Source organism: Lampetra fluviatilis, chromosome 27, assembly GCF_964198595.1.
Source record: "Lampetra fluviatilis chromosome 27, kcLamFluv1.1, whole genome shotgun sequence".
Lineage (NCBI taxonomy): Eukaryota > Metazoa > Chordata > Hyperoartia > Petromyzontiformes > Petromyzontidae > Lampetra > Lampetra fluviatilis.
In genome coordinates, this window is record NC_136301.1 from 1,814,214 (window position 1) to 1,836,912 (window position 22,699).

The following is a 22,699-nucleotide window of genomic DNA, read 5'->3' on the forward strand; positions in this document are numbered from 1 at the left end:
CAGAACCATGGAGCGATTTGCAAACGAGAGTGAGGTATTTGAATACACAGTTTGAAATGGCATGAGCAAGCAATTACAGAACTTTACCACCTCCTGACTGGATATCCAATTTCACGTTACGCTGTAAAAATGCTGCTCTTCCTCCATACGCGATCGTAATTGGCGACAAACTCCACCATTCTCATCACCGCCCGAATTGCCGCCCCCCCTTCCCCACAGCAGCGACTATGTTGGGCGTGCGCACTCGCTCCAGCGCGCTAGCGGTTGTGTCGCTGCGTGAGATCACCAATGCCAACATCCAGAAGCAGCAGCAGCAGCGCACCAAGCCAGTGCTGCACAAACCGGGCAGGCAGTCCCAGAACGGCAGTGGAGAAGACGATCATGATGATGATGATGATGACACGTCTTCCAACTCGTCCAACACCCGGTGAGTGCTCCACGTGATTGCGACAGTTGTGGCCTTTCGAAGGTTCTCGGAGTGAACCTTCACGATGGCTTGCCGAGATGTGAAAATAGACGTGGATTAGTCGGATGATAGAGATAAATAAGTGGGATGAGAGAGCTGTAGACGAGAGAACAGATTGGTGAGGTGCGGGAGGAATGAGATGGAGAGGAGAGAGCTGTATTATCTTACGAGTGACGCAATAGAAGAACGAACAGGTGGCGTAGGGCAGAGATGCTGAACCGCAAGCACTGACATCCTGTGTTAGAATCTGGGTTTCAGCTATCCATTGTGGCAAATTGGACTAAATTTCAGCTGTGAGCGTTTACAATATTAATTTCAATGTTCGGCAACAAATGTTACTTTTTTGTGGCAGAGTGGACGGGAAAATGCTTGCTCCTACTTTGAGGGCCAGTGGCCATTAGAATGGTTTTCAGAAGTAGCTCTCTGATAAATGTTTCTGTGGGTTGTTTTCTAACATGGGAGGGGGGGGCGGTCGCACTGCTCTGCCATGGATTTGTCATCTTTTATCATGGGGCCAAGCCCGATAGCACAACCAGGATCGAAGAATTGGAGGGAAAAAACACTTTAAAGATAACTGTTGATCGCTGGTGTGTGTGTGCGCTTACGCGTGTGTGTCTTTACTTGCAGGGAGAATGACGGCTTGTCGGACGAGGAGTTTGTCGTGCGCGACTGGAAGAAACGGACGAAACGTCCTGCGCGAGGGGGGGGACCCCTACCAGTGAGAGAGCGCCGACATCTTTGTGAAACGCCACCTTCATTGTTATCGTCATCGTATTATGTCATCATCATTTGATTGTCTGCATTCATGCCTGTCAGTTAGACTTTACGCGAAACAATAATGAGGCAGGGGAAGTCCGTTTCCCCGTGTAAAATAAGTGGGATCCTGTGGTGGCGAGATGTTCACTACCTCGCCTGGTATACAGGAGGTCGTGGGTTCGGTCCCAACCCTGACACCTGTTGTATATTCGGAGTCTGCATGTTCTCCCCGTGGTCGTGTGGATTTTTCTCCGGGTCCTGTTTTCCCTCCACATTTATAAACATGCGTTTAGATTCTTTGGCTGCTATAAATGTCCACATGATGAGCCACTTTGTTGATCTAGGTCCCCCTCGTAAAATAAGTTTTTAACCTCAAGGGTTTTTTTACCTGGTTAATTTTAGGGCGAAATATAAAATAAAAACAATTGTTGCCGGGTCACTTATGAAAAAGAGCTTTATAGTTCAGTGGGCCTTATCTGGTAAAATAAATAAGGTCAATCTCGTCACTGTTCTTTTCTGTGGCTCAGGCGGCCAAAAAGCCTCGTGCAACCCTGCCCAAGCAGGCGAAGCGTCCCCGTGCCCCCAAGAAGCCAGCACAGCCGGCTGCTGCCGCGAAGCCTGGGGGAGCAGCGGCAGTGGTGACATCAACTCCACCGGATCCCGATTCTCTGTACGATGCTGTCCGCATTGGCAAAGCCGTCATGCTGGTGAGAGGGACTGGGCTGTGTGTGTGTGTGAAATTTTCTGTTAATGTCTTGAACTCGCTCTCCTCCATTCATCCGTGCTGTCTACTCCCTGCCCCTGTTCAAGTCCAGGCTTCTAAGACCTTCCTCTGCCTATGACTGACTGCCTCTCCCTAAAATATGCTTGCTGTTTCTCTACGTTATCTTGCGATGCAATCACATCTAGACGCTATATAAACCCACATTGTATTTGTGTTATCACCCACCTTACAATACTGCAGTAAATCCGTGTGTTTTTTTTAGTACCCTTCAAGTCAGGTTGAAAGTGTTTCTCTATTTCATATGGATATCCATACGTGACTGGGTTAAACTACCCATCCAAAGAAGATTCAATATTAGCCAAACTTGATTTTGCTATTAAGGACTTATCCCATTGAAAAGCAGCCAAATTAAAGCGTTGCCCAAAACATGGAAACAAACCATCTGTATAAGGACTGGCCTTGGGGTCCTATTTGAGTTTTGATGGCAGCCTACGGACCATAACTCTTGTAAATAAGATCCAATTCAAACAAAACACTAGTATCTTGTGTGACACATCTCTGAAAGTATCACATGCTATGCGTTTATATTTTCCTTGTTTAAAGGAGCTTTGGGTGTGCGATGTGTGTGACTTGTGCCACACATCACAGAATCTAACAGCGTTGCCTCGTAACAATGCCTGCAGACCGTTGTGGACACATGGGTCGACAGCTACAAGGAAGACCAGGACGAAGCCACACTGAGTCTAATCAACTTCTTCATCCAGAGCTCTGGCTGCAAAGGTGTGTTTTTTAACAAAGTGCTTGCCACAAATGAACCACAATACCTTGCTGATCTCGTCAGGGAGCATACATCATTGTCCAAACTCCGGTCATCCTCGCAGCAGCTTTTGGATAATCATTGAACAAAGACGGTCACTGCATCGCACGCTTTCAGATGTGTTTCTGCAGCCGTCTGGCACGCTCTTCTAATATTAGGAAGCCACTGGAGCTGTGCACTTTTAGATCTTTGTTGAAAGCTAATTTCTTGAACTGCTTTTTGTTGTTCTCTCCCTGCACCTCCGATTAGCACGGTTGGCTATGTATGGCGCGAAAGAAGTTCAACATAAATGTGTAATATGCACAGCCCTTTTTGTCAATCCACTGCTGGGTGAGGGTCTCCGTACGCAGTGGGGGTTGTTTGACTATTCGTCACACTGATTAGTACGGGTTGACGCAGATGTATTAAACAACCGCTGCAGGGATTTGCTCATGTCAGCTGCAAGTTTTTTTCTTTGCTTTGCGTCTCTCTCGTCCCGCTCTGCACGTCATTGCTCCCTGCGATGTTGCTGTGAACTAGGCCGCGTCACGATGGGCATGTATCGCACAATGGAGTATGCGGACATCATCCGCAAGATGACGGAGGGATTCGACGAGGTAGGGTTGGTCTGTTCGTGCAAATGAATTTTGGTTCATGGAATAATTATTATGTATACATTTACTCAGGATAATTGTTTCCCCGGATTATTTTTTTCCCCATTTCTTCCTCCCTGCTTATTTGTACCACTGGCTTAAAGATTAGGAGTTAGATCCAGTGGTTAGGGTAGGGGCTAAGGTTTTGGGTTATGGTTTATTGGTTAGGGTAATTTTAGGGATAAAGGCTAAGATTTAGGGTTAGAGGTAGGGTTACAATGAGGGAACAGGGATAAGGTTTAAAGGGGTAGGGATAGGCGCTTTCACTGATTATAGTAAAAATATATCCGCATGGACGGTACGAAAAAGTTAATCTCAGCTTGAAAGCAAACCGAAAAATGATTCTACAGATGAGTTTGGCAAGCAGTCTTTAATCCACTGCACCACTGCTCCGACCCATCAACTCGTACTCGGTGTTGTGTGGGTGTCGTTGGACACGATTGGTGACCCGTCTGCGACAATGTTTTCCCCACGCCCGCAGGAGAGTGCGGAGTACCCACTCTCACAAACCGGGCTGCAGGCGAAGCGTTTCCGCGCAGTGCTGGCCGACTTTGTGCTCATGCTGGTGCGGCAGAGCCGCAATGGCCCACTGTATGACCTCAAGGAGATGCTGCTTGGGTTGCTCACCGGGCTCACCGACTCCCAGGTCCGCGCCTTCCGGCACACCGCCACCTTCTCCGGTACGGAGTGCTCTAGGGCAGAGGGGAGCCTTGAGACATGGACGGAAATAAACTATTTATAATTTTTACTAGGTAAGGACCACTGAGCTATATAGCTCTTTTTCAGAAGTGACCTGGTCACAAATGATTGCTCAACAAAGTGGATATTCATGTGGAAATGTATAGCAGCCAAATACTCTGGACGAATGTTTCTGAATGTGGAGAATAAAACCGGAGCACCTGGAGAAAAATCCACGCTACCAGGAGAACATGCAAACTCCAAATATATAGGCGTCACGGTCAGGATCGAACCCACAACCTTTATACCAGGTGAGGTAGTTAACATCTCGCCACTGTGGCACCCTGCATAGAGAGAGAGACAGAGATGCACAGAAACAGACAGCGACACAGACATTGACAGATAAATTCGCATCGATATACACACAGACAAATAGAGATGCAGGAAAGCACGGAGACAGCCATTCGGACACACGGCACAGAAACGCAGGAAGACAGAGGCAAACAAAACTAACGTACATATATATTGAGTCTTTAATCAAATTGCAGCACTGAACCGTTGCCAGGGGAAGGGGGGGGAAGATCAGTACACTCCTGCCATTCATGAACCCTTGTGTTTGTGATCCCTCGTGGTTGGGTTCTTCTGATCCCTCGTGCGAATCCCCGCCACGTGTTTGCGATCTCCCGCGTGTGTGCTCAGCCCTGAAGCTGCAGACGGGGCTTGTGGAGGTGTCCTTGTCTCTAGCTGAGAGCTTGGAGAACGCCTCGCGACAGCTGCAGGCTGAGCGCAGCAAGGAGCCCAGGCTCAGGGCCGTGGACAAGATCGAGGGGCTGCTCAACACCATCAAGCAGGTGGGGATGACACCCATGTGCCTTGATCTGTCTGCTGCTTGCTGAAGGGCCCCCAAGCCGTCGCCATCCCTCGCGGTCACGCAATGCAGCAATATCTTGTCATTGCTTCGTCTAAGCCAGGGGTCGGCAACCTCTGGCTCCGGAGCCGCATGCGGCTCTTTAACGACTGCTTCATGAGGCTTTTCACATGCGTTGCGGCTCTTGAACTTTATAAAAAAAAATACGCAGTTCTAAAAAATGGCACTTCTTGGTATACAGTAAATTTAGCTGTGATAGTCCAACCTGATGACGGAGACTTGTGTTGCCTTCGAAACGTTGCGATTTCTGATTGTATAAATATTATTTTATTATTTACTTATATTTTGCCTACGCGACTTTACCGAAAAAACCTAAGAGTATTTTGCTTGGCGACCCCTGGTCTAAGCAGTGGAGTGCTTCCATTGGCTGCAACTTCCGATGTTGCAGCCAATGTCGTCTTCTTCGAGCGATGTGCCCTGCCCAAGCCTGCTATTCTTAACAGTCAATACGATGTGTACATTCTCTCATCCTGTGTGTTCATCTTTCTGTCTCTTGCAACAATTTCAAGCGTGCACCTCATACCATGCTGCTTTGATGCTCTTATTTAGCTTTTGTTCCACTTTCTTACGGTTCCATGTTTCTGATCCATATATCAACATGTAACATGCAGTGGTTGAAAACTTTCTTCTTTAATGAAGCTATATTACATTATCGTCATAGTGATGATACATTGATGATGAATCGATGGTAATTTTATTGAGTATACCACATTTGTATCCTGATTGACATACATCAGGAGCTCTGATAGCACTTTTGGTGTTCACGAGGATGAAAATATAATTGTAATGTTAGTGATGAATGTAAGGTTATAATATTTATTATGTTGATGCTGAATTGCTGTGAATGATGATAATGATTTTGATGGTGATAAACTCCACTTTTTATGTCACTCACGTTTGCAGTTGAATGAACATCAGGAGGATGTGGAGAATATGATGCGTTCTATTTTCAAGTCTGTCTTTGTACATCGCTACCGGTGAGTGTTTTTTTACCTAACGCTGTGCTCCTATGCTATGGGTAGCGGTGAGGTGACGATGTATTGGTGCAAGAGCGTGCATGCGTGCATGGCAGGTAGTTGGCACACTGCTGCAAACATGACGACCTGGGTTCGATTCCAGGCCAAGGCTAACATCTTTGGTGAGTGATATTGGAACCAGTCCTGGGCCTTCCCCTAGGTTTATTGGTGCTTAAGTAGCTTGGTGTGTAAACATCAGCACTGGTGAGACAAAGGCGACCTGGTGTGGTGCTGGCCACAACACCACCACTCTCTTCTGTTGTGTTGTCCCTTAATAGGTGCTCGCTCGCAGCACTTACCCCAACAGTGCAAGGGCTGGAGGGGTGATGTGTGTGTGTGTGTGTGCAGGGATTCGTTCCCAGAGATCCGAGCCCTGTGCATGGAGGAGATTGGAGTGTGGATGAAGGCCTACAGTGACGTTTTCCTCGATGATGGTTACCTCAAGTACATTGGCTGGACTCTCAACGACAAGGTAAGCGGCGGAGGCGTCGCGATTCAATGATTGAAATTTATTTCCACGCTCGTGGTACGTGCGTTGAATAATGCGTGTGAGAATGTATCCGTTTTAAAAATGCATGTTAATATTTATTCGATGATAATAAAAAAAGTACTTTGGTTTCCTCCTACATTAATTACCACTGCTTAGTGGAGTTGGTCAAACAGAGAACTTGGGACATTGTTAGTGCCGGTTCTGGCTGCCTTCCCACTTGTTTGGTTTCCCGTGGCACTGAATAACGAAAACTGCACGTCACAAAAGTGTGCTGTACTCGTGAAGCATTGGTTCGGTCGTTTGTACCCTGCGCTATGACCACAGCTGACATCATTGGCGATTCCGAATCACGGCAAAATGCAGTGAAGATTTTTGACCATGGCTAACATCAGTTTGCGCACTGCGATATGAACACCGTTATCTGGGTTCGATTCCTAACGACGGCTAATGTCACTGAAGGGTTGGCTGGGAACGTCTCAGACCTTTACATGATCACTCCTGTAGCCCTCAAATGGCTCAACAACCTCGGCATCAACATAGAAGGTTGACAATCACCCTGCCATACAAAAAAACAATACGTGAAGAGTTGAATAGAATCGTGAATTAGTCCTGGACAATTCCTATTGTAGTTGAATTCGAAAGTCATTTCCCACGTGAAAGCCTTCATCGGTTTGAATGGGTGTTCAGTCGGCATTGGCGCGCCCTCTCGTGGCGTTTATTGGAATGGACAATGATCACATTCGGTCCAATCAAGGTTTCTACATGTACCTGTACAGCCTTTTTTTGTCAATCCACTTTTGGATTACCATGCGGGTCATATAGGTTATTTTACCATGCTTTACCTTGCTGGTCAATGCAGATTGGTGAAGGTGGGGATCGGACATCGGAGCATAAAAATACAGTTCAATGATAGGTTTTTCCACTAGCATCTGCTGCCGCGCTGCCGATAACACCTTTTATGGCCAATGGTTGTGCGTCATTGCCCTATCCAAGCTCAGACCTGCTTAGCTTTTGACATCTGGCACGATTGGGTGCATTCCAGGTTATTTGGTCATTATTTTCATTGGCGCTAAATCCTGTTCATATGAATGAAGGATTCTGTCTCCATGAAAATAAGTTGGATTCTTTGACAGCTTGGGAAATCGTCCACGTAATCCCCATTCTTGCTTTGGCAATAGATACAATTATGGAGCAGCAGTTGGTGGTGGTGGTGGCATCATTGGCATTGGCTTTTAACATCGTGCTGATGTTGTTGACGGTGGTGTTGGGCGGCACGGTGGTGGCGCAGTGGTTACACTTGTGCCTGACAGCAAGAAGGGCCTGGATTCCATTCCCGACTTGGCTGCTTTTCTGTGTGGAGTTTGTATGTTCTCCCCCTGTTCTGCATGAGTTTCCTCTGCGTCCTCCAGATTCCTCCAAAAGCTAAAGAAATATACAGTGTTACTGGTATTGGCCAAACATCCCAATGCTGAAACATTACCTGGAAATTACTCCATTGGGATGACACGTTAATATTGCTTCCTACTGCAAAAAACTTGAGACTTTCCTATGCAAACAAGTGTAACAATCGGATAATTGGTTTTTTACCCTTCTATCTGGCAACAAAACTGACACCTTTTTTACAAGGAGTCATGTTTGCATAGACCACAATACCTGCAGTCATAATGCAAACAAAAGACATAACTCTGATAATGTGCACTGTCCTTGAAGTTGATTGGTCCACACCCGAGACAGCTTTCCTTAGAGCCTAGTCTCACATGGGTTGGACCAGATGACGGCTCTAAGGAAAGCTGTCTCGGGTGTGGACCAATCAACTTCAAGGACAGTGCATACATTATCAGAGTTATGTTTTTTGTTTGCATTATGACTGCAGGTATTGTGGTCTATGCAAACATGACTCCTTGTAAAAAAAAAAGGTGTCAGTTTTGTTGCCAGATAGAAGGGTAAAAAATCAATTATCATATTTTTTACTGGCAAATGAGGTTCCAATGGTGTAAGTGTAACAATCATAATGTTGTGTGTGGTCCTTTTGTGCTGCTGCTGTTGTAAATTATCGTCACTGTCCACAGCAAGGGGAGGTGCGGTTGCGATGCCTCTCCGCTCTCCAGGGCCTCTACGCGGAGAAGGAATTTTTCCTGAAGCTGGAACTCTTCACAAAACGCTTCAAGGTGTGCGGTTGCACTTCGTCTCGTGAATCGCGATCCATAAATGTTGCCTGCAAAATTCTACGTGTTGCGCGTGGGCTAAGTTGATGCTCCAATCTTGGGTTCGAATTTCCAACTTCTCCAGTTGTGAGTTTTTTGCAACAGTGCCACCTGGTGGTTGCATGTTATTATTTCATAATCACCAGCGATGATCTATCCTCAAGCTATTGCCGTTCGTCACAGTCTCGCCAAGCAATGATCTGTCTAGCTCTTCCGCACGAGCGGATTTCGTCGCTCCTCCGCGGTGGGTGCACTCTTGGACGTGTTACTTTTGCTGCCGCTCCATGGCTCAATCGACAATCTGCCAATATTCCTCCTAGCAATGTGGTTCTGCCCATGGCCACCTGTTTTTCTGCAGTCAGTATGACAGTAGTGACGATTATTGGTGATGTTGATGATGTAGGTAATGCAAATCGCTAATGATAATGGTAGGGGTGATGTTTTTTTTAAAACTGCCATGATAATTTTGGTGTTGATGATAATGCCGGTAGTGCTGATGTTGTTTATAACAGGAGTAGTGTTGGTGTTGACGATATTGGTGGTGAAAGTGAAGATTATTGTTGATAAGTTTGTCATGGTAAAGATGATTTTGAGCATGTGACTAATCTTAATCCTTGTAATGGTTTAATGATAATTGTTGTGTTAATGTTGATGATATTGGTGATGATGATGATGACGATGTTCATGACAATTACAATGAAAACAGTGGTGATGATGCTGACAATGGTGGTGATGCTGCTATCGTTCCAGGAGCGGATTGTTTCAATGGTGAATGACAAGGAGTTGGATGTGGCTGTCAAGGCCACACAAGTCCTTGTCAGCATTCTCGAGTGAGTGGACGAGCACCCAACGCACGTTGTCCTCTGCTCCACCGATCCCTCATCCGCCCGCCTGCCGCACCACGTGAACTCAAGTGGCCTGATAACAACAGCAGTTGCTCTTGGTTACAGTGGAGTGTGTGCTGGCGTTTGCAGGAACAATGAAGAATCGCTGTCAGTGGAGGACTGTAAGAATGTCTACAGCATGGTGTTCTCCTTGCACCGGCAACTGGCGACAGCTGCCGGCGAATTCCTCTACAAGAAGTGAGTCGGCGAGTGAGTTGGTGGACAAACAGACTGAGATTGAGTTAGTGAGTGGGCGAACGAGTGAGAGGTCCAGTGTGGAAGCGGGTGAGCGAGTAAGGAGGTGAGTGAATGGGCAAGTGGGGCACTACAGTGGCGAAATGTTATCTACCTCGCCTGGTATACAGGAGGTCGTGGGTTCGATCTCGACCCTGACGCCTGTATATTTGGAGTTTGCATGTTCTCCTGGTAGTGTGGATTTTTCTCCAGGTGCTCCGGTTTTATTCTCCACATTCAGAAACATTCGTTTTAGAGTATTTGGCTGCTATACATTTCCACATGAATATCCACTTTGTTGAGCAATCATTTGTGACCAGGTCACGTGGATTCTTCTCTGGGTCTTCCGGTTTTTCCCTCCACATCTAGAAACATGCGTTTAGAGTATTTGGCCGCTATAAATTTCCACATGATGTAATCCACTTCGTTAGGGTATCATTTGCGATAACCGGGGTTGCTTCTAAAAAAGAGATAAGCTCAGTTTGCCTTACCTGGTTAAATAAATGTAGTTTCGCGGTTATTTGTGTTCATGGCACTTGTTTGCATTGCAGGTTGCAGTCTCACATCAGCAACAGCTATGACGATGAGGAGGACATGGGTTCCCACAGCCGGAGGAAGACAGAGAAGAACACGGCTCTTCTGCGCTTGCTCGTTACCTTCTTGCTTGAGAGTGAAGTGAGTTGGCTTAGAGGATGACACGGCGCAGCTGGGTTCTCTGATGGTTCGAGCAATGAATTTGTCATTTGTGCCAAAATATTTTAAATTGTTTTGCTTGTTTACCCAGGAAAACGTCGTTGTTTCTTAAGACTTTTATGGGGAGGTCCTGCCAAGTTTTTTGTGTATTTGGTAGCAACAATTGCAATGTTGCCATGTGTTTATCCCAATGGAGTAATTTGCAGGTAATATTGTAGCATTGGGATGTTTGGACCAGTTACATTGTGTGTTTAGCCATGCAAGGAAACTGGAGAACCTGTTGGAAACCCATTAAAAAAGGAGAACTTACAAAACCCCACACAGAAAGGGGGGGCCTGAGTCAGGAATCGAACCCAGGTCCTGCTTGCAGTGGGGCATAAGTGTTACCACTGTGCCACCCCTGTCATTCATAATATGCAAATTAATATAATAACGAAAGTTGCATAAGAAGTTACATTAGTCTGCAAGAATTTGGAATGGATTCCACTCCTTGGTCAACTCAGCTTTAAATAAGTGACATTAGCACTTGGGAGACAAATGCGGCCTGTTGGGTGCCGTGCCGGCCTGTATCGTTGCTCGCTAACAACACCTCGCCCCAGCGGTTTGTTCAAGGCTACGCGGGGGACCTTTGTGTTGCTTCCAGATGCACCAACACGCGGCGTACGTGGTGGACAGCCTGTGGGAGCACGCACGGGAGGAGCTGCATGACTGGGAGGCCATGACGAGCCTCCTGCTGCCCACACACAAAGCCAACAGCCCCAACGAGGGTTAGTGGCCCCGGGAGTGGGGGGAATCGTTGCCCGCCCCCCCCCGCCCCCCCCCCCCGGGGAGTGCTGTAATGATGCCCAGCGACGCAGAGTACACAAAGGTGCACGCTTGAGGTTTACACCGAGAGGGGACAGAGGAACGCATGGATTGGAGGATGTGTGGGAGACTTAAGATGAAGTTGGTGGGTTTGGGTGGAATACATATTCTTAGGTTTTTTTCGGTAAAGTCACGTAGGTAACAAAATTAAAATTAATAAAAGTTAAATTAAACTAAAATAAAAATCACGACGTTTCGGAGGCAACACAAGCTTCCGTCTTCAGGTGGAACCGTCACAGCACGATAGCTGTATCAAGTAGCTTCAAATCTAGAATTGGGTGGGATACGTCGCTAGAAGGGAAAGGCACACACATAAGATGGTAAGATGAACAACAATACAAACGAGACAAATAAAATTAATTCTTAAATAGGAATTGCCCAAGATGGTGATCAGGGCTGAATTTGAATTGAATGTAAGTATACCTATACGTTTTCGTTATTGATTTTATGTTTTTACCGCTTGGCGTACCATTTTATCGACGCGGCAGTTTCTTGTACATAGTCGTCGGCATCCACTGGACGTCTTTAATATTCAGCAATTTATCTTGGGTCACGGAAGAAAAGAGCAGTTGGGGGATCTTCGTCTGTTTGCATCGTTTCTCATTTACCCCCCCCCCCAACAAACAGGCCTCTCGGACAAAGAGGAGGCGGGCCTCATCGACATCATGGTTTGCTGCGTGAAGCAGGCTGCTGAGGGCGTCCCGCCCATTGGCCGCCTCTCCAGTCGCAAGGTACGCGCCTCCTCCGCCATTCATGCTGCCGTGTACTCGCGCCATCCAGCAGTAGATTGACATGGTTTGAACATATGACCTGATAATGATTTTGTTGCATTTTCTCGATTTGAGGATACGACAACAACAGACAGAGTGAGTTAAATAAAAGTGTGTAAAAAAATCGATTCTTCCTGACAAATCATCATCCTGCGGTCTTTGCGTGCACCACCATCACCTGTGCCTGAAGAGCATCCTCTGTGGTCTCTTCCTCCCCAGACTCAGTCGGCCAAAGAGAAAAAGAACAAACAAGACGAACAGATGCGGCTCACGCAGCATTTCATCATCGCCATACCACAGCTTCTTGCCAAGGTGGGCCCCGGGAGCAGACGCCACCACCTGCACACCGTCACTAGGATTACACGAGGTCATTTTCCATTCCATGGCTATCGGGCATTGGCATAGCGGCGCGTTTGCCGCCGGTTGCAGAGGCTCACGGTTTTGAATCCGGCGACCGCTCCGGTTGGTATTGCGGGGAGTGTTTTTACAAAAAGAAGATAAACGCGGTCTGCTTCAGAGTAGATGTCAAAGATCCCTTGGCGCCATTCGCAAGAGTAGACCATTGCGCGTCGGCGTCATGGATATTTCCGTAGCCACCGTAGCCCTCTACTGAAACAATATTGCAAGACCCTCCTGAAACAGAGACATGGAGGCTTTCCTGCGTAAACCATAATAACCACGATATCACGTTCCCATAACTAATTATAGTTCGCATTTATATTGTGTTGTGCTTTGCTGTACTTCTCTTTTGTTGTATAAAGGTTACTTTCACATTCAACTCTATGTGCACATGTACCCGTGTTTGTGCGCGTGCACATGCGTATGTATGCTCGTGCATACGTGCATTAGTGTATATGCGTGCGCGTGATTGTTCATGTGTGTGTGTCTGTTCTCTCTGTAAGTATTCGGTGGATGAAGAAAATGTGGTGAATTTGCTCCAAGTGCCGATGTACTTCGACCTTGAGGTGTACACCAATGGGAGACTGGAAAAGGTACCTGTGAGGCTGTTTGTCTTTTACCCCCATATTCTCTCCCTGTGCAGGATGCTCCTGCTGTCAATGGGCTACTACATATGTAGCAGACGTTGTCTTGGGAGCAACACTATTTATCCAGTAACTCAACATAACACAACCTACACTTGGGTGTTGAATGCTCATCTATCCACGCTACGGCAGAACTAGACACGGTTCGCTATCCCGGACTACAAGCTGGGTCCCAGACCGCGTGGCTAGAGGCTTCTGTAACCAGACGTGGATCTTCATCACCAGCAACACAAAGAACCCCGAGCCCCTCACGGGCCCCCGTTATATCGGCATGGGCTGGGGCTGGCTCCGCCCCTCGCCCCGCCCACCTTCTAGATCTCTCGAGCTCTTTCCCAAAGGCTCCCGAGAGCTCCTTCATACCACGTGACCGCCCAGCGGCCCCCGTCCACCGGTGGCCCCCCTCCAATATCATCCGGTCACGTGTCGGCAGGTCTACCAGCGTATCATGCCCCAGCGTAACCCTGGCTGGTTGACACTCCCTCTCGCTCCCTCACCGGGAGCCCGCACCGCACACCGTACGTGGTGCCTCCGTGCTGACCAGCGCTCGCACAAGCCCCGCGAGGGCTGGTACTACGCCCAGTAAGCCCGCTACACATAATGCCAACACATTATCCGCCGTGGCTTCGTAAGCCCGGCACCACACAGTGACAATCAGTCACTACATCTATATAAAAGTCATCTGCAAAGTAAGAGCTTCTTGCTCTTTGGCTCGTGTCTCTTTTAAAAGACCATGCACAGTTTATCTCTGTCTATAACCATGTGTTTGTTTTGTGTGTGTGTACACCTGTGTGCGTGGGGAGTGGTGGCACAGCGGTTAGAGCGCTGCGCTACGAACCTGGCAACCTGAGTTTGATTCCCGCTTATGGCCAACACCAGTGACAAATATCTGAACTGGACCTCGGCCTCCTCTAGGTCGACTCGGCCTCAAATGAGTACCTGTTGTGCAGTGGGTACACATCACCACTGGGGAGACAAAGGCAGTCAGGCATGGTGCTGGCAACCCACCCCCTCGTACCGTGCGGGCCTTCATAGGTGCTCGCAAACAGCACTTGCCCCAACAGTCTTCTGATAAGGCTATATAGGGGGGATCTTTTTCTTTGTGTGTGTGTTGGGGAGCGGTAGTGTAGCAGTTCGCACACTGCCATTTTGAACCCAGAAACCCAAGGTTAGTTCCTGCTCATGGCCAACACTAGTGAAGATTATTTGAAGCAATCTCTCCAAGGTCGATTCAGCCTAAAATGAGCATCTGGTGCAACGTGTAAACATCGCCACTCGGTAGACAGGCTGCCAGGCCAGGCATGATGCTGGCCACCCACCCTCTCGTGTGCCCTGCCGGCATTGATCGGTGTTCGCTAATAGCACTTGCTCCAGCACCTGTTAAAGGCTATACATGGGGGGGGATCTGTGTTTGTGCACAGCACCTGGACACGCTGGTGCGCCAGGTGGGCGAGGTGGTGCAGAAGCACGTCTTGCCGGACGTGCTGGATGGGTGCTCGCGCGCACTGGTCGCACTGGCCGTCCCCGACTCCTCCGTGCACTCGCGAGCCCTCGTGTCCGTGTCGAGCCTCATGGACCTCCTCGTTGATCGCTTTGCTCACGCCCTGCCCGCATTCATGGAGCAGGTGGGGTTGCATGCACGTGTGTGTGTTTAGTAGTGGATATTTGTGCACGTCTCCGATAGCGCAGTGGTTCGTGTACAAACCCTGCGTCCCGCTAATTACCAGGATTACTTACGAATATCTCAAAGTTCAAAGTTCATTTATTAGGTATAGCCCTGTGAGCCATTCGGCTCTTGAATCGGGTGCAACCGCAACAAACAAAAAACATGAACAAGAAAACATCTTAAAGTGACTATGTGCAAACAGAAAATCCAAGAAAAGACAGCAAAATATTGCAGAAAAAATCACCGTACACCAACACTGTCACCGTACACCAACCCTGTGTATCTGAACCGGTCCTGGGCCAATCCCCTAGATCGACCGAGCCTCATGAGTAGCTGGTGCCGTGCGTAAACATTGGCACTGGTGAGACATAGGAGGCCAGGGATGTGGTGCTGGACGCACCACCCCCTCAAGTGCTGTCGGTCTAAATAGGTGCTCGCTTAACAGAACAGTCGCACTTCTACGATTGGCATAGTTGGCTACATACGGTGCGAAAGAAGATCAACATACATACGTACATTACTTGCCCTAACTGCCTGAAAAGGCTATACAGAGGATCTTTGTTGTGTTCCCATTAGCAGGTGTGCGTTTACCACCATTAGTGAGCAAAACAATGAAAATCTCCATGGGCCCTTGCTTGGTTCAGTTTTTACTTAAGCAGGCAAGGGTTAACGAGCCTAGACAAACATCTCAATAAATTAATAATTGACTCTAAATTACCCAATTGGGATTACACATGGACACATTACTGCAATAACCTAGCAGGGCCGTCCTAGAATCAGTCTTGAGACTCGGTGAGGATTTGCTGGGTATACAAGTGAATTTTGTTTTCATTTGCTGTCGTGCATTTTCCAGGATTATGACGCGGATGGCAGCGTCTCCTACGACTTGCTGTCTGTGCTGAAGAGACTGACCTCATTCTACAAGTGAGCACTTAATTTGACTTTCCGACCACCAGCCGTGTATTGAATAATTAATAACAAAAACGACCTTTCCCCAATGTTTTCTCCCGGTTGTGCTGTTTGCGTCATGTAATGAGACGAGAAATCAATTTGACGTTCTCAGATAGAGCTGTGCTGGTCGTTGTGCACACTGCGCTACGAACCCAACCACCCGAGTTGAATTCTTGGCCGTGGCTAACCGCAATGGCAAGTGAAAACTGAACCAGGCCTGGGCCTCCCCTCCGGTCTAATCACCGTTCAAAACAATTGTAGCCGGCATAGTGTATGAACGTCGGCACTGGGAGACGAACCATCCAGGCGTAGTCCTGGACACACTAACCCTTCATATGCCGTGCCAGTCTTCGTAGGTGTTTGCAATAGCACTTGCCCCAACAATCTGTAAAAATGCTACACAGAGGATATTCTGTCTTCTGGGGGTGTGTGTGTGTAACAATGGGGGGATCTTTGTCTTATACTTGTGTGTGCATGCCTTCTGCTCAGCGGTCACGACCTGACCAGGCTGGACGTACACGAGGGCTGTCTGACTCTCATCAAGCATGCGGACAAGGGAGGGGATGTCCCTGATCAGGTGACGTCTTCCCTCTCCCACAATCTAAACTCAACTAAACTTTTTTTAAATTTTACCAGGCAAGACCCACTGACAGCCCAACGAGAAGTGGCTTATCGTGTGGAAATGTATAGCAGCCAAATACTCTAAATGCATTTTGTTTCCAAATGTGGAGGGAAAAACTGGGGGACCCGGATAATAAATATCCATGCAATCATGGAGAGAACATGCAAACTCCAAATATACAGGCGTCAGGGTTGGGATTGAACCCACAACCTTCTTGCATACCAGGCGAGGTAGTTAACATCTCGTCACCACAGCGCCAATGCACCGTGTGTTGCGGTGACTTAGCTGATGCGCGAGCTCCCACAATGTACCGCGTGTGGTGACATAGATAGCTGTCGTGCTGTGATGAAGCAGTTTCTATGTTGGAACTCCCTCAAGCTAACCAGATCCTCATATCACCGCATCACCCACCCACTGGCTCTCCAGACCCAAGCTACCTGGAATCCGCACTTAGCCCAAACTGGGTCTGCCAATAAAATATATGAAGTAAATTATATGAAGAACACGAAGTATAAACATTATTTACATACTCTATCCTTGATAATACGGTATGTGATGTCCAGTAAAATCCTTGCTGGCCAGATGTCGGACTTAAATGGACCAGGTCGGTAAAATAATAATTGAAAAACCTTATGAAATGCCATCATTTATATATGTTATGTGATATATAATGCATAATAAAAAATGCTTTATTACACGTTAAAGTGTGGTGGGGGAGGTGTGGTGGGCGATGGAGGAGAGGGGTCATTGGACAGGGCTAATGAAAGATCTGGGGGGAATGGTGGGGGATGGGAGTGACCGATGTACCCTTGGACTGACGGACTTAACTTCCAACTACCGGGTTATGCATGCACATTATTTATGTTGATTAACTATGAAACAACCGGAAATGGACATCAATTGCAATTTATATTAAATACATTAACCCCCCCCCCCCTCTGGTCTTTGCATCCGATTGGCCGAAAAGTTGTACTCAAATTGTAAATGTTGTGGGTTTAGTCTCCAACACACCGCTGTGCTGAATTGGCATGTTTTGTTTACATGACTAACCTTACTAATTGGCCGTGTCGGGTGGCGGCGGGTTTAACGACAAATTTATATTTACGCGATCGAACCAACAACATCTCTTATGAATTACCATTAAATACTGCATGGAACATAGCATGGAATTCATGCAGTATTTGAGTTTTTTTTTTACGGTAGAGTAAGTTGCGTACACTCTGCGGATGCTGATATACACTGATATATTTACTACGCGAATACACCCCAGGGTTGTCTTGTTCTTTGACATAGGTTTCATTGTATTGCCAGCTAGTCAGCCTTTTCAGCTATTCAGAACGGCCCTCCCATCCTGTTGAAAAAGAGCTTGCTGAGTCAATGGGTCTTCCTCCCGTATACCAACAAAAACATACAGTAGGCTCTTGGTTGTCCGCTTGCGGGTTATCCGATTTACGAATTAACCGTACATCTGAGATTTTTACGTACATTTTAACTCAAGAGTTTCCCCTCAGGCCCGAATTAATCTAAAAACAGTTATACATTATTATTCTTGCCAATGTTTATTTCAAGTCACGTGCTTCAACCGAACAAATATGTGCTCTGGTGAATCCGAAATCCACGCGATTGCCTCTACAGTACAGTCGTTACATATCGTTACAACAGTGGTTGGAGTTTGATTATTTTTGGATTATATCCGCGAATTTTAATTACCTGCAGCGGTTCTCCCCGTCATTAGCGTGGATAATTGAGAGTCTACTGTATTTGAATGAGTCCGGCTAGCCAAGATTTTTCCGTCGTAATAAAAGTTAGCAGACACACCTTTGTTAACACAATACTTTGCACGTTCGTCATAGCATAACATATGAACAAATATATATTCTGTTTTTGAATGTTTGTCCACAGATTTTAATGTACGCCACTAAGTGCGTGCATTACAGCCTGTTCTGGAGGCTGTCCGCTCTTTCAGAAGACCAACCAGATAAGGTACTTGAAACACTTTTTGTTTTGTCCATGCCACCCCTCCCCCATAACCAAATTATTCGTATATTTGGTATTTGCGCCATTCTTAAATCGCAAGGCTGTCAACGTAGGCTCTACGTTACACAGACCCATAAATACGTGCATTGTTAACCAGGGTGGTCACTGGGCTTAAACCATGAGCCTTTGCAACGAGCGGATAATCGTACTTCCGCTCAAGCCGTCATCACCTAATGATCGTCCCACCCCCACTTGGCTTTCACTTCTCAATTCCAGAAGGAGGTTGTCTCCCTGCGCAGGAGCCTGAGGTCGTTTTTGCAGTTGTGCAACAAGTTGCTCATCGGAGTCGGTCTGGCTTTGAAAGAGCAGGTGACTTGCACCCACGTTTACTTGCCGACTTGCTCCCTCGCTCACTCAGTTACTCGCTTGCCTGCTCACTCACTCACCCGCTCACTTACTCACTTGGTTCATTGCTCGCTTGTCAACTCGCTGAACTGTCTATTTCCCGACTCACTCTCTCACTGCTCATTCGCTCACTCAATCACTCGCTGACTCAGGAAGTTGGGAGGGAGATGAATAGAGTGAGGGAAGGGTATTCAATCTGCTGTGCTTGTGTGTGACACATTTTCGTGACTTTCTCGTGTCCCTCGTGTGTCCAGGTGTTCCTGCTGCTGCTGTGCGGCACACTGCTCGTGTGTCACAAATGTTCGTGTCTTTCTCGTGTCCCTCGTGTGTTCAGGTGTTCCTGCTGTTGTGCGACACACTGCTCGTGTTTGGCCACTCGGTGGCGGAGCAGGGCCGCCACGCTCTGCTCCCCCTCGTCGTCCAGGCCGAGCCTGAGCTGCAGGCCGAGATGGGCAGCTTCATCATCGAGCACATCTTCTCCACCGACGAGAGTGCGGATTAACTCCTCGTGCTCACATTTGTCTCTCTTTAACGCTTTTCAACTCGCGTTTAAAAGTGTTAACGCATTAGCTCTGTCCATCGGTCTCTGATGGGCAGACAATAGAGTTGCCACCTCTGAGGTACTAAAACTGGAACACATTGTAAGAAGAATATTTCACAATATCGAAAGAGGGGAGAACTGCTTTAAATGCATTTTCTTGAGCGGTGTATTTTTACGTAAATAACAAAAACCACGACTTATATTTCCCAGGACGGCGTACCTTAAAAAGAAGGGTGATCCTCGGAAAACCAGGACGGGAGGCAACTTTAGAGCAGTACTTGTTTTCACTACTTCTGACATCTTCAGCAATTATACTCCTGGAGATGCCCGCAGTAGTATGTGGTGAAAGCTAGAGAGAAGAACTGTCCAACAATACGGCCTGACCAAAGTCGACGCTTGAAAATCAACGCTTGGCCGTTACTGTTGTCGCCGCCACTGCCGGTTCGTGTCTGTACGTTCTCGCTCGTGTGTGACTACGTGAACCTTGTGTCCTCTCAGACATTTTTGATCAGCAAGAGGACATGCAGAATATCGAGGTGCTTCACAAGCGGAGGTGCCTGCTCGCCGCTTACTGCAAGCTGCTGGTGTATGGAGCCATAGACATGCGCGCCGGCGTTGACATCTTCCGCCGATACGTGGAGGTGAGCAGAGGACCGCAGCTCAACGAGGCTCATCGAGTCTCACAGCTCACTACATCTCATACCTCACCCACGCCTCAGGTCACCACTGCTCAGCACAACTTACCTCACGCATGTCTCAGGTCTCGACTGCTCACCACAGCTCACCATGTCTCACACCTCACCCACATCTCACACCTCACCACTGCTCACTACGTCTGAGCTTACCATGGCTCACTACAACTCGGCTCGCCACATTTTGGTCATAGGGTATAAGATAACATCATACTGCCGTAGAACCCCTGTTAATGACTCATCGCGTCACGAGGGGCCTCCATAGAGCCCAATGTGTTCACTTACTGACCATTTCCCTGTTAACGAAGGGCTTATGACGAGTACGCAACCGCCAATTTCGGCCAATCGGCGAGCTCCAAAGTGGTCTGAGCAGGCTTCGGCCAATTAGCGATGTCCATTCATGAGCGTTGTGGCATTGTTTACATTCAGTGTTTGCCAGTCATCTTTTTAGCTACAGTAATATTATTTAAAGCATTTATTATCCATTGTTTAAATATTATAAAGTAAGTTTTTATTTTATTATTTATTATCCATTGTTTAAATATTATAAAGTAAGTTTTTTTGTGAAAAAGGGTAACTTTCGATGCTATCGGAACGAAACACATTCCTGCGGAGGGAGCTGGTAGGAACGTTGGGTTGCTCGGTCAATGGCCAGGGTCAACGGCTGCGTGGTGTATTCCGCAAATATGCCCAACTGTGAGGGCGGGCACAAGCCGGCGTGAGTAGGTTAAACGTTGAGTTTTATAAGGGCACCACGGGGTGACCAGCCCCTCCCCACCCAGCCCCACCCAGCCCCTCCCCACCCAGCCCCTCCCTGCATGACGGACACACTAATCCCCTGTGAGCTGGTGTAACCAGGAGGTTCCTACCAGTATTAAGCCTTTAACATGTATTTTCTACTCGCTTCATAACCAAATCACTTAACGACTGCTTTCATGGAACCAGTTCGAGTCATTAAGAGGGGTACTACGGTATAAGAATTATATGAAGGAGCTAAGTTTTGTTGGCAGACTGGCTGGCGGGTGCACTTGTCGGCAAGTGCATGGTGGTGACGTCACGACGCACATCTGCGGCGTGATACCATCACCTGCATCCCACAGCATTGAGCCGGTTTCGTGCGTTGTGCTGACGTCACGCCTCCCTCTACCCCAGCCGTGTTTTCTGCACCAATGCCAGTGCAGGAATTTAAAACACTCATTTGTGTTTTGCCTCCTTGCATTCGTTGCATCAAACATTATTCGATGGTCTCCTTATACCCTAATGCTCCTTGTCCTGCTCTCAGTTCTACATCAACTATGGGGACATCATCAAGGAGACGCTGAGTCGCTTGAGGCAGATCGACCTGATGGAGTATGCCCACACGCTCGCCCTCACGCTCAAGCAGGTGATGCCTCCACCCCCGCACTCATGGGTGTCACCTCGTCCATGTTGGAGACAGTACTGACACTGGATGACCCCATGAGCCAACCCGTGACCTCGTGTGACTGTGGGCAGATGTTCACGGTGACGCTGGAGGAGACGTCAAACCTGGTTCCCGTCAAGGAGCTGGCGCGTCGCTTCTCGCTGACGTTTGGGATGGACGCTGTTCGCTCGCGGCACGCCATAGCTGCCCTGCACAAGTACGTGCATGTGTGTGTATGTTTGGGGAGTGACTGGTGGGGAGTGGTAGTGTAGCGGATAGCGCGCTGCGCTATGAACCCGGCGACCCCGGGTTCGATTCCTGCTCACGGTCAATACCAGTGACGATTATCTTTACCGGTCCCGGGCCTCCCCTAGGTCGACTCAGCCTCAAATGAGTACCCGGTGTGGTGGGTAAACAGATAAAGGCGGTCGGGTGTGGTGCTTGCCACCTACCCCCCTTGTGTGCTGTGCCAGTCTTCATAGGTGCTCGCGAACAGCACTTGCCCCAACAGTCTATTAAGGCAATATGGCGAATCTTTGTAGTGACTAGTGGCTAGCGCACTGAGTTATGAACCCGGCGAGCTGATGCCAATTCCCGCTCGTGACCAATAACTGACGAATATTTGACTGGTCCTGGGCATCCTCTTCGTCTTGACTCGACCACAAATTAGTAAAAAGTGTGGTGTGTTAATATCACTACTAGGGAGATGAAGGCAGCCAAACATGGCTTTGGCTTCTCGCTCTACTCAATTCGTGTGCCGTGCCGACCTTTATAGGTGCTTGCTAACAGCTCTTGCCCCTACAAGTCTGTGAAGGCTATACGGAGTATCTTTGTGCAAGCAAGTGCCCGTGTGTGTGTGTAAGTGTGAATACTTGTGTATGTGTGCCTATCAGTGTTGTGCATTTGTATGTGTGTGTGTGAATGTGGTGTCTTTGTCATTAGGAACGGCATCGACTTTGCATTCGAAGCGCGGAAGCTGGGCATTGCCCCACCGAACATCCTCTTCCTGGAGGTGCTGTGCGAATTCTCCCCGAAGCTCCTCTCTCAGGATAAGAAAACACTGTACGTAGCCTCTCAACCACCGCCGTCTCTACCCTTTCATCATCGCCATCGTCACTCTACCATCTTCACCGTTCATTGCCATCATCGCTTCAACATCTTGACTTGTTTATTAGCATCATCACCATCTCCGGCATCTTTCCGTTCATTCTTATCGCCAACAAACTTGCATTTCGGGTGTAGGGGGT

General features: G+C 47.8%; 1 protein-coding gene across 1 annotated transcript in view; it reads left to right on the plus strand.

Annotated features, from left to right (window-relative positions):
- The first annotated feature begins 227 nt into the window (after positions 1 to 227).
- LOC144942508 (cohesin subunit SA-2-like) overlaps positions 228 to 22,699 on the plus strand; it is a 28,248-nt gene continuing 5,776 nt past the window's right edge. Inside the window, exons 1-27 of the mRNA XM_078869368.1 lie at positions 228 to 427; positions 1,094 to 1,184; positions 1,750 to 1,929; positions 2,630 to 2,726; positions 3,283 to 3,359; positions 3,877 to 4,075; positions 4,773 to 4,924; positions 5,905 to 5,978; positions 6,366 to 6,489; positions 8,577 to 8,675; positions 9,462 to 9,541; positions 9,686 to 9,793; positions 10,381 to 10,504; positions 11,166 to 11,289; positions 12,014 to 12,117; positions 12,376 to 12,468; positions 13,059 to 13,148; positions 14,618 to 14,821; positions 15,716 to 15,786; positions 16,303 to 16,390; positions 18,338 to 18,418; positions 18,689 to 18,781; positions 19,152 to 19,308; positions 19,857 to 19,999; positions 21,333 to 21,434; positions 21,545 to 21,669; positions 22,395 to 22,514. Of these exons, the coding sequence (XP_078725494.1) occupies positions 228 to 427; positions 1,094 to 1,184; positions 1,750 to 1,929; positions 2,630 to 2,726; positions 3,283 to 3,359; positions 3,877 to 4,075; positions 4,773 to 4,924; positions 5,905 to 5,978; positions 6,366 to 6,489; positions 8,577 to 8,675; positions 9,462 to 9,541; positions 9,686 to 9,793; positions 10,381 to 10,504; positions 11,166 to 11,289; positions 12,014 to 12,117; positions 12,376 to 12,468; positions 13,059 to 13,148; positions 14,618 to 14,821; positions 15,716 to 15,786; positions 16,303 to 16,390; positions 18,338 to 18,418; positions 18,689 to 18,781; positions 19,152 to 19,308; positions 19,857 to 19,999; positions 21,333 to 21,434; positions 21,545 to 21,669; positions 22,395 to 22,514 (3,200 nt within the window). The remainder of the gene's footprint in view (positions 428 to 1,093; positions 1,185 to 1,749; positions 1,930 to 2,629; positions 2,727 to 3,282; positions 3,360 to 3,876; positions 4,076 to 4,772; positions 4,925 to 5,904; positions 5,979 to 6,365; positions 6,490 to 8,576; positions 8,676 to 9,461; positions 9,542 to 9,685; positions 9,794 to 10,380; positions 10,505 to 11,165; positions 11,290 to 12,013; positions 12,118 to 12,375; positions 12,469 to 13,058; positions 13,149 to 14,617; positions 14,822 to 15,715; positions 15,787 to 16,302; positions 16,391 to 18,337; positions 18,419 to 18,688; positions 18,782 to 19,151; positions 19,309 to 19,856; positions 20,000 to 21,332; positions 21,435 to 21,544; positions 21,670 to 22,394; positions 22,515 to 22,699) is intronic.